We start from the raw sequence: 11438 nt of genomic DNA on the forward strand, positions 1-11438 counted from the left end.
AGAAGGAACTCCTTCCATTTGCAACAACTTGGGTGGAACTAGAGAGGATTATGGTTAGCAAAATAAGCCAGGCAACAAAAGAAACAATATCATATGATACTACCTAATACTGAAAAATAACGAAAAAGAAAAACAAAAGAGCAAAATTGAACCAGAGGCATGTAAACAAGGAGAAGACAGAGTTACCGGGGATGGGGGGGGGGGGCGGAGGGAGGTAAGTAAGGAAAGGGTCTAGTCACGGAACTAGTATAAATGACCCATGGACATGGACAACAGAGTGTGCACTGACTGTTGTAGAGGGGTAGGCTGTGCATGTGGGTGTGCAATGGGGGAAAAACTGGGACAAATGTAATAGAAAAGCAATAAATAAATTAAAAAGACATGAAAAAAATATGACTAAAAATTTAAGATGGAACTTATTGCCTCTCCCTGAGTGTGCACTGGATTTAGTAATCCATTGTGAAGTGTAGACTGGAAAGGGAAAAATCCTAATTATATAGTGGTGAAACTTTTCAAACACCACTTTAAGCAAGTAGCCAAGGTTAATATGACAAGTCATGTTATATCATATGTTCCAATGGTATCATGGGAGAGAGTGAAAGAATGAGAGGGAACATTCTCTCTGTGGTATTCTTCCTGAATTTTATAATCTCAGATCAAGCAGGAGAAAACATCAGACAAACTCAGATTCAAGGACATTTTCCAAAGATCTGACCACTATTCTTCAAACATCTGAAGGTCATGAAAGACAAGGAAAAAAACCAAAAAAGCAGGGACAGATTGAAGACGAAAAAGACATGGTGACCAAATGTACTGTGATATTCTGCATTGAATCCTGAATCAGTAAAAGGTTATTAGTGAAAAAAATGATGAAATCTCAATAAACTCTGTAGTGGAGTTATGTTAGCAGGAAAGGGCACCAGATGTTACCAGACCTCAGCTCAGCAATCTTGGTAATTGACTTCTGGCTAAGAAAGAATTCTGAGTCAAGACTCAAATATAAGCACTAGTTTATTTATAAAGGCACAGAGGTAGAAGAAGTGAGACAGTTGGGTACATGGGCTCAGAAAACAAATTACAGAGGCAAAATAGATAGATAAATAAATAAATAAATAAATAAATAAATAAATAAGAGCCCTAGGAGAGGAAGGCAGAGAAAACACACCTGGAGGGAGAAGGGGAAAGGTGCATAAATGTTCCAGAGAGAGAAAGAGTGAGCTGAGTCCTTTGTCTTGAGGGTTTTTATCTGCTTTCTAAAGGCAGGGACATAGGGGAAGTTCCAGGGGAACAGTGCAATAGAATGTTCATCACCATTCCAGAGGCATGTCCTTCAGGGTTGAAGTCTCCATTGATTGGTTGGCACCAGGGCAGGGGGGTGTTAGTTACGGCAGCTGGTCCTTATGTCAGCTATGGCATCACCCCACATAGCCATGTTGCTTTTCTGGGCCTGGAGCTAAAACCACAACTGAGGCCTTGATGTTATCTCTAGATCTTAGTGCTTAATGGAGTGGTCTTGCAAGCCTCATTTCGGAGTCATGTGAGGCTATTCTTTAGCCTTCTTTTTCCTTCTTTAAGGGATATCTACCAATGACCAGCATTATGAAGGGAGGAATGGTGAGGTTAAGGTCCAAACTACTTCACCTATGATATGCTAGGGGAGGAAAAGTCACCCTAGGGGTGAGGTCCTTGTTTTCCCAGTTTTGCCTGTTGCTGTGCACCCAGGGCTTTCTGCCCTGGTGATCTTCTGTACCTGGCCTATTCTCTTTGGTCTGTTCATGCCTGTGTAACTGCGTATTACAGTTATAATAATTGCACCTGGATTATTTTCTTAGTTTTGATAAGTGTATCATGTTTCCATAAAATGTTAACATTAGGAGAAGCTGGGCAAAGAGTATATGGGAATTAGCTTTGTAACTCTTCTGGAAATCTAAGGTTATAAAAAAAAAAAAGTAAAAAATGATTGTGACCAAAAACAGTTCACTGTATTTTGTTTCATAGAAAGCTCATCCTGAAATATGTCCTCCCCCCACAAAAAATCGCTTATTAAGATGAATAGCAGTATGATTGCCAAAGGGAAAGGGGTGTGGGGGAAGTAGAAGATGAAAGGGGAGATAGGGATGGAAGGAGACTTAACTTAGAGTGGTGAACACACAATACAATATACAGATGATGTAGAATTGTACACCTGAAACTATATAATTTTATTAACTAATGTCCCCCAATAAATTTAATAAAAATTAAAGTAAAAAATAAATAATACTGTGCTAAAAATATCAGGAGGATGTGCACATAAAGAATGCATATTGTGTGTCAGGTAAATTTTGGTTGGTTTCCAGAAATGGTGTGTGCCCTCCTCTTCATACGAAGTTTCTTACATATGAGCAATTTTTATTATTAATACTAAATTGCTAGCTTGTTTTTTCCTCATTTTAGAGAGTAACGATGGCCACAAATATTAGTTTAGGTAAATTTATTTTCTAACTGCTAAAAAATTTATCTAAAGTAAAATGACAACTGTTCACGTTCAGACGTGAAACTCACCTACAGCTTTCCCTTCTCTTGAGAATCCTGGATCCAGACAACAGGAGTCTCTCAGATAGCCATCTCTCAACTCGGTAAGCAAGGCAGAAAATAAGCTGATTTCTAAAGGAGCAAGGCGTGGTGTATCTACTGGGAAAACGAATCTTGAGAAATGTACTTAACAATTTGCGTGCCAGACACTGTCCTAAGTGCTTTCACAGTGTGAACACCTTTAATAATCATAAAAACCTTGTTAGCTGGGTACCACTATTAGCGTGCTTTTACAGTTTAAAAGTGAGGCATCGCTACACAGGGTAGAGCCACTTTTCCAGTCCAAGCTATTAAAGAGAGCTGCTCTCAGTTCCTCGCCCTCCGCACCGTGTCTTCCCTCTGCGCATGTGCAACCCTGCCTCCTCCTCCTCCTCCTCCTTCTCCTTCTCCTCCCTCCTCTTCCTGGCTCGTCCTTCCGGGCCTCCAGCCCTCCGGGGGAAACAATCCCAGGTTTTCAGATCCACGCGGCGAGGGAGCTGCGGGTGAGGCTTGGAGCGTGGGAGCGAGGGCCGACGGGGCCCTACACGGTTCAGGGTGTTGAGGCGGTGCTCGGTGATAGGGAGGAGTCCCGCGAAACTCGGCGGGACTCCAGGCGTCTGCGGCACTTAGAGCTGAAGGGACTCTGAGCTTCCCAGTTCAAAGAGGACGGTCTTGACTTGGGAAGCGGGTTCTCGGCTTGCGAGGTCCGCGGACGTCCAGCCCCAGTGCTGAACGAGCGGCGCCCTCGTGTGGCCACCGGTAGGTGGTGCGCATTAGTGACGTGCGCACTGCGAGAGGAGTACGCGTGCGCGACTTCTGCGCGCGCTTGAGGTTCCGGCTCGCGTGCGTGCGTGCATGCGTGAGTGTGCGCGGGCGGACCGAATAGCGTTTGCAAGACGGGGTTTTTTATTTGTAAGAAGCAGGTATTAGGAATGCTTGCTGCATTATGTTGTTCTCAGCACCTGTATTCTGTTAGCTGCTTTAATGTAATACTTGCGACTGGAACTTGAACAAGTCTTTAAGGGCCTCCATTTCTCAACTCACTGGGGCAATGGAATTGGGAAAGGGCTGGACTAGCTAAGCAAGACCCTTTCCTGGCTCTAACGTTCTCCAGATTGCAAGTTGTTATTATGTTTTCATTTGTTATGTATTATGTGTGATCATGACACAGTATCCTGATGCCATGGAAGGCTGTGTGACGTGGAAGGTTTGGGACAAATTTCAGAAGAGAGGTGAGGGGGAGCTGAGAGGGGTGGGCACATAGACTATACTGTAAATGTCACACTTTTGGAGAGTTTGTGACCTTATAGTCAGGGATGAAACTAAGGAAATTCTGCCATAACTGTTCACTGGGTACCTGCTGCTCCCGTTATTTTTGTTTTACTCTGTTCATTCTTTCCAGAGGTGGGTTGCCCTCAGTGTCCCATTGATTGTTGATGACAGCTGGAGAGATGCTTAGGTCCCCTCTCTCCTGGGCTTATGCACACGCAGTATGGTAGTGCAGGCAGGTCTTTCTTGGATTGCCTGGTTTGACCTTATTTGAAAGATTTTTTAAAAAATGAGCATGCTCGGATCATGCAATTGGTTAGTGGAAGAACCAAGATTAAAAGCTAGGCCTGCGGATTCTTGAGCTACTAACTTTTTGTCACTGTTAGGTCAAAGTTAGTTTCTTATTAAAAGATTCTTTTGAAAATTGTAAGCAGGTTAGAACAAACATTAAAACATTTACCTTGTCTTAAACATCCCCATCACTTTTTTCAGAGGTTTCTTGGATTATTTGACCTCAAGGGATCAATGGTGTTAGCAGGTAATAGATAAGAAATACTGCTTGAGGGTTTTTTTCTCTACAACATTAGTTTTAACCAATCCATAGTGCTTCCTTCTTTACTGTTCTGTGTTAAACTCATCTTTTATGTTTTTAATTTTTGTGTCATAGAACCTAAATTGGTAATAAATCAGTAAGAAACAAATGTTTACATTCACTCAGTGAAAAATATGTCTAAGCCCAACATATATCGGAGCTACACATGGACATGTAAGTATCTTGTGTGTGGAGCTGTGTAGGCAGGTGAATCCAGGAACTGCAAGGCAAGGCAAATTCTCCTGACTTCCTTCTTCCTTTTCCCTTAGCACCGCCTCCTCCAAGAACAGAAAATGAGCAAATCCCGGGTGAGTTATTTTTTGTTTGTTTATTTATTTAATCCTACTTGTTTTAAAATTGTTTTCTAAAGTTTATAAGGATTAATATTTTTTAAAACGAAAAAGTAGAAACAGGCAAAATTTTACATTAAGGGAAATGTAAGTAGAGTAGGAAATCCAAAGTGGAATAGTTGGTAAAATTAGATGCAAAATGTTTAATTTTACAGTTATCCAAATTATTGCAAAATTTCTTTGATCTTTCTAATAACAACACTGAAATACATGCATTATATTACCTGTAATCAGTGCATGGTGGAAACAGCACAATGTTAACGCAGAAACTCAGTGCATATAGTTTTCAGATTTGAGCTGACAACTCTCTCATGGTCCTGCTTGATCCAGGAATAAAATCATGAAGATTTGGCTGGATGGAGGGACTTTATGTCCCCAAATAACTCCCCATAAATGTTTGGGTTAGCGCCTTTGTATTTCTAGCTTGAGTAGTAAGACATCTGTGACTTTCATGTCTGCATTTATCGTTTACATTTAAACCTAATGAATGCAGTCTTGGGCCTTCACCACCGCTAACTTGAATCAGGTCTGGAAAAGTCCACCAAATTGTAGTAAAATCCAGTTTTTGTCTTTCTTGACACCTCTGCAGTATTTGACATTCTTTATCTATAGTCTGCTTTGAAATTCTCTTCTGTTGTTTATGACACTGCCCTCATAGCTATCTTTTCATAACTGATAGAATTTCTTTCCACGCCTCATGAAGTGCCATTTCCTTTTGCTCCAGACATTGCTTATCCCTGGGTTATTGCTTATCCTTGGGTTACTGCTTATCCATCGCTTATCTATTCTTGGCCCATTGCTCTCCTCATATGTATTTTTTGTGAACAGTATTATATATTTTTAAATAAATGTTTTTGAATTGGTAATATATTAACATGGTTTAGAAAGTGATATAGAAGAGGATAAGTAAAAACTCACACTTCCATTTTCTCTGTACCTGATGCTTCCTCTAAGTACAGTGACATTTATCATATAAACTGAGACACTTTTCACTAAGAGTGAAAGGTTCTACAAACAATTATGCTGGGACAACTGTAGTATATTGGAACAGTCCCAAACAAACTGGAATGTGTGGCCACCTTACTATTGGTATCCATTATTAATAATTTCTTGTTTGTCTTCCCAGTGTTTTTTTATTCATTTAATAGAAAATATGTGTTCATCTACTTGTATGCCCTTTCTCTTTATTTAAACAGAAATCCATTATCCTTAAATGCTTCTCAAATTTAGATGCATCACTGGCATTTTGTTAAAATGCAGATTTTGATGTAGAGCTGGGCAGGGCCCTGGATTCTATATTTTTAATAAACTTCCAAGTGAAGCTGATTCTGCTGTTAAAGGAACCACATTTTGAATAGCAAGTTGATACACTATTTTCCTTTGTTGTTGGTTTTTTCACTTTTTTCATCCTATCCCAGAGATTTCTCTGTAACAGAACATGGATTGCTGCTTCATTTTATGTTATAACTGTATATGTGATTCAGCTGTGGATGTTCCATAGTTTATTTAACTAGGTATTAACTGCTTCCAATCTTTTTCTACTACAAGCCATATTTTAATGAATAACCTTGTACATACTGATTTATTCTATCAGATAAATTACCAGAAGTAGGATTGCCAGATCAAAAGATGAATACAGTTGATACACTTCATCATTTTGGTACGATTATAATATCATTTTGTATTCCCTTTACACTGCACGAGAGTGCTTGTTTCTCCATAGCTATTCTTTATACATTATGTGGTTCAACTTTTGGCCATTGATAGATAGGTTAAAAAGTGATATTTTATGTAGTTTGCATCTGCAATATCCTAACTATGAGTGAGGCTGAATATTTTTTCATGTATCTAAAAGTTGTCTTGTATTTATATTTCGGTGAACTATCTGTTGATACCTTTTGACTATTTTGCTCCTAGGTTTCTGGGTTTTATTTATTTATTTTTTCAGTGTCTAGTTACCTCTTTATATACTCATATTAGGGGTACTAATCCTTTTTTATTCTATAAATTACTATTTTTTGGTATATCATTTGTCTTTTGATAATCGCTTATGGTGTCGTCCCCCCCCCTGCCCCCCATGAAGATATTCTGTTTCAGAAGACCACATTTCACTAACTTATCAGGTTTTTTTAGGCTCCAGTTGGCTGTGACAGTTTCTCAGACTACCCTTGTTTTTGATGACCTTGACAATTTTGAGAAGTACAAGTCAGGTGTTTTGTAGAATGTCCCTCAGTTAGGAGCTGTCTGCTCTTTTTCTTATGATTAGGCTGGGATTATGGGTTTCTTGAAGGAAAACCATAGAGGTAAAGCATCATTTGGTCATGTCCAATCAGGGGTAAAAGCTCTAACATGACTTACCAAGTTGATGTATCATTGCTGATCACCTGGCTGAGGTCTTGTGGTCAAGTCTCTCCCTGTAAAGTTACTCTTATTTTCTTTGTTTTCAACTGTATTTTATAAGTTTTCATACTTATTTCCTTCGGTAGGAAGTGTGGAGTGTTAACTTAAAAAGGCTTTTTCTTATTATCGATTTTAGAGAAGGAGAGAGAGAAACATCAATTTGTTGTTCCACTTATTTATGCATTCATTGGTTGATTTTTGTATGTGCCCCGACATGGGATCAAACCCAAAGCCTTGGAGTATTGGGACAACACTTTGAGCTACCCAGCCAGGACAAAAAGGCCTTTTAAAATGAGAGTCAGGCCCTAGCTTGTGTGGCTCAGTGGATTGGGTAATGGCCTGCAAACTGAAAGGTTGCTGGTTCGATTGCCAGTCAGGGCACATGCCTGGGTTGCAGGCCAGGTCCCCTGTTGCAGTTGCGTGAGAGCTAGGCACACGTTGATGTTTTTCTCCGTCTCTTTCTCCCTCCCTTAATCTCTCTCTAAAAATAAAATACATTTTTAAAAATTTAGAAAAAATAAACGAGAGGCAGAAAGCATTTATTGAGATCAATAAGAATAATTACTTTGGGAATCATTAAATCAGGGTGAAGCCCAGATAATGTTCCAATTAGGAGACAAAGACAATGGATATTTATTTATAAGGAAGGGAAGGGAACAATTACATCAATAGAAGGAAGATGTTTCTGTTGGTACAGATAACATAATGATGCTAATTCTAAATAATGTTTTTAATTTTTCAGTCCAGTAGTCATAATAATTGCTTTCTTGTGATCTTTGCAAACAATTCTTTGGGAAACAAGGTTGCTTAGACCCAGTCAAAAGGTTATTTTTGCCCTATTTTAACATTCCAAAGGTTTGAGACACGAGCCATGCTAGCCGTTTTCTCTTGGATGGTGGTTCTGGCTCCATTTCAAAGTGGCTCTATTTCTATTATGGTTTACATTTTCCCCCTTTTGATCAGGATCTTTCCTTGAAAGCATCACTGATTGGTCACTGGAAAGCAGTACTGATCAGTTATTAAAAGCACCATTGGTCCTTCATTGTCAGGTGGCTCATTTTGGGTATGACATGCCATTTTTGGTGCCTCATTGCCAGGAAGGCTCCGTCCCAGTGTGTCATATACCATGTAAGAGGGAAAGTTTTTTGTTCTTTTTTTCTTAGGAGCCTTAGTCCACTTTTGAGCACCAAGAATGACAAAACAGGAAAGCTTCATGTCTAGTTACTTGAGGTTTCTCACATGAAGTCTCCATAGGCCGTAGTGATCATCTCAAAACATTGAGCAATTATTGTCAGCATGGTGTGTTTTTAACACTGAGCTATGTAAAACAAAGTTAAAAATTTCTCTAATAACAAACAAAATGTTAATTTCCGTTTGAAGAATAGGTCTGAACCAGGAGGCACAATTAGCTAAAGATATTAAAGAACCGTGTAGAGTTAGTGGTCACTGTATTTAATTATTTGGTTTGTGTCCAGATTTTATTTGGTTTTATTCTTTATTTTACCAGAAGTTTCTTATCCAAGTACAACAGAAGTATTAACAGAACAAACCTCATCTTGCTTATCTAGGATATGGCTAAGAGCCTTTCTGGCCCTTGCTGGTGTGGCTCAGCAGATTGAGTGTGGGCCTGTGAACCCAAAGGTTGCAGGTTGGATTCCTGGTCGGGGCACATGCCTGGGTTAAGGTCCAGGTCCCCAGTTGTGAGCGTGCAAAAGGCAACCAATTGATGTCTGGCACATTGATGTTTCTCTCCCTCTTTCTCTCCCTCCCTTCCCCTCTCCCTGAAAATAAATAAAACCTTAAAAGAACAGCAAGAAGGATACGTTAAAAAAAAGGGATGAGCCCTGGCTGGTGTGGCTCAGTAGACTGAGTGCCGGCCTGTGCCCGAAGGGTGGCAGGTTCAATTTCCCAACAGGACACTTACTTGGGTTATGGGATGGGTCTCCAGTTGGGGGCATGCGAGAAGCAACCAATCGATGTCTCTCACACATTCATGTTTTCTCCCTCTCTTTCTCCTGCACTTCTCCTCTCTAAAAATAAATAAATAAATGCTTCATTTATTTTTTAAAAAGCATTGCTGTTGTCTGATACTTATATAAAGGCATTTAAAGGTTTTTCTGGTTGGTTATTGCTGTAGCAGTTACTGGAGCAGTTACTGGTACCTTCATTGGGGCAGACATCCCAGGCATGAAACATCCTTAACTATGTGTGTAACTAGTTGTACATTTTTACCTGTGGAGTAAGTTCAAAGATGATGCCCAATGTTAAAGGGAAAAAGGAAACTATAATAGCGAGTGCTGGACTGTTCATATTTTTGGTGGGATAGGAAGGAATTAAAGTAAGGAAAATATGAAGTTATAGATTATAATAGGCCTGGTCCAGAATTTTGGGTTAGTTTCCCATAACAGATGTCATCTGTTTCATGTCCTAGTAATTTTAAAATTTCAAGTCCTCTGTCAGGTTTAAGAGGTTGCTTTAAATTGGGAAACAAATCCAAGAGCCAGTGCCTTTAAATTTGATCATACATGGATTGGTTAAGAGTACATGAAGCTTTGTATTTTAGAGTGTCAGTCTTCTCCATGAATTTTTCTTAAGATGAAAGATCTTTGTAGAAACATTTTTGTAAAAGCATTAGAGTAAAACAATAATTATCTGTAAATGACAAAAGACTAAAAATGGGCATGGTTAAAGATCTGGTGAGAGTTCACACACACATATATACATACTCATGTATATAATGCAGTTGACTTAGTTATGCATTTCAACCTTAGTTTGACCATATATAAAATTCTTTTCTTAAGATTCTTCCTTCAGGAACCTTCTGCAACATACATAAAAACCTTTTGCAACTTACATATATTTTTCAGTTTTTATCCTATTATTTTTCTTCATTTGAAATAATAATTTTAGTTTAGGGCAAAATTGCTTTCTTTTTTTCTTTACCAACTTTCCCCTGCCCCTCCCAAAATAAAACAAACCCCAAACCATGTCCTTTATATCCTTTTCCAAAAAAACTCATTCTTTTCTTTTCCTGAACGAAAGTGCTTCTTCATGTCACAATCCTTTCTCCACCAAAAACATACATTCTATTATTTATATACAGTAATTTTGTCTCATCCTTAATATTTTCTGGTAATGTTGTTAAAAAATCTTAGCTCTTTTACACATTAATCTATGCAAGGGAACTTATACAGCAGTTTGTATTCTAAAAAGGCCACTTTTTTTTTTTGCTTTTGTCTCCATGGGCAATGTTTTGGTTAGTTTCTGCGTGCTTACATTTATTTCAAAGGCATTGTAAGAGTGACAGCTTTAAGAGAGTAAGAGAGAAGTTTTTTTTTGGCATTATTATTTGACAATGCTTCCCATGTAATTTAATATACCAAATAAGCCAAATTATAATAGTTTAATTTCTTCCTTTTGTAAAACAGGGTAAAAAATCTTCAGAGGTGTTTCAGGGATACTTCTGAAAAATTTCAAAGTTCTTTAAAGTGTCAGAAATCAAGAAAGACATTATTTTGAATCTTGGGAAGTTTGTCAAACATCAAAGTTTTAAAACATTTGGTCAAATAGAATCATAGGTCATTGAGGAACAGTACTTAAGGTATTTACTTAATCACGGCGCCAGAGAGTTCGCAGGCAAATACAGAAAATGAAATAGTTGTAAGCAAAAATTTAGCTTTTCCAATATTGAGAAGACTTAGTGTCCTTACACAATTAAAGATCTAATGATAAAAAGCACAGGAAATTATTTCACCCTGGCTGGTGTGGCTCAGTAAATTGAGCTCAGGCCTATGAACCGAAAGGTTGTCAAGGGGAGAAAAGATGGCTGCGGAGTAGGTAGCATTCCTCTCATTGTGGAAGGACTTGGAGTACAAACCCGGAGAGGAGTGAGTGAGTGTGGATTTCAGAAAGCATGAACAGGGAAGGGTGTGGGAGCAGCGTGAAAGAGGGCAGAAAGCTTGGCCCGTGATCTCCAAGCAGAGTAGCTGGGCCTCCCAGCCTGGTGCCTCTGCCTTACTGCACCCAAAAGGGGCAGGTGCTGACTGGCTCATTAGCCAGGATCTGCTTGGAAGCTTCCCCCTGCCATAGGCACACTGACTAGCAAAGTCCCGGAGCGAGTCAGCGAGAAGGTTTGGTTGAAACAGCCGGAGGCGTGGGAAGACAGTGAACAACCCGGACTGGGAGAAACTATGAACTGAGTCTAGGTGGGGACTCCCTTGGCTGGCAATCCTGGGCTGACAACTCTGCACCCTGGGCACTCACACCAAGGCTCCACC

General features: G+C 39.4%; 1 protein-coding gene across 3 annotated transcripts in view; it reads left to right on the forward strand.

Moving 5' to 3' along the window:
* Positions 1 to 4679: 4679 nt before the first annotated feature.
* The window catches only part of ZNF248 (zinc finger protein 248), a 44483-nt gene continuing 37724 nt past the window's right edge, over positions 4680 to 11438 (forward strand). For 2 of the 3 annotated variants that reach the window (XM_090277806.1, XM_090277807.1), the window contains exon 1: positions 4686 to 4719. In XM_090277806.1, the coding sequence (XP_090133932.1) occupies positions 4705 to 4719 (15 nt within the window). In that variant the 5' untranslated portion in view covers positions 4686 to 4704. Of the gene's footprint in view, positions 4720 to 11438 lie in introns of all 3 variants that reach the window. The other variant, XM_090277808.1, reaches the window with a different exon arrangement.

The sequence above is a fragment of the Furipterus horrens genome, unplaced genomic scaffold (genome assembly GCF_987537825.1).
Source record: "Furipterus horrens unplaced genomic scaffold, mFurHor1.1.pri manual_scaffold_5, whole genome shotgun sequence".
Classification (NCBI taxonomy): Eukaryota; Metazoa; Chordata; class Mammalia; order Chiroptera; family Furipteridae; genus Furipterus; species Furipterus horrens.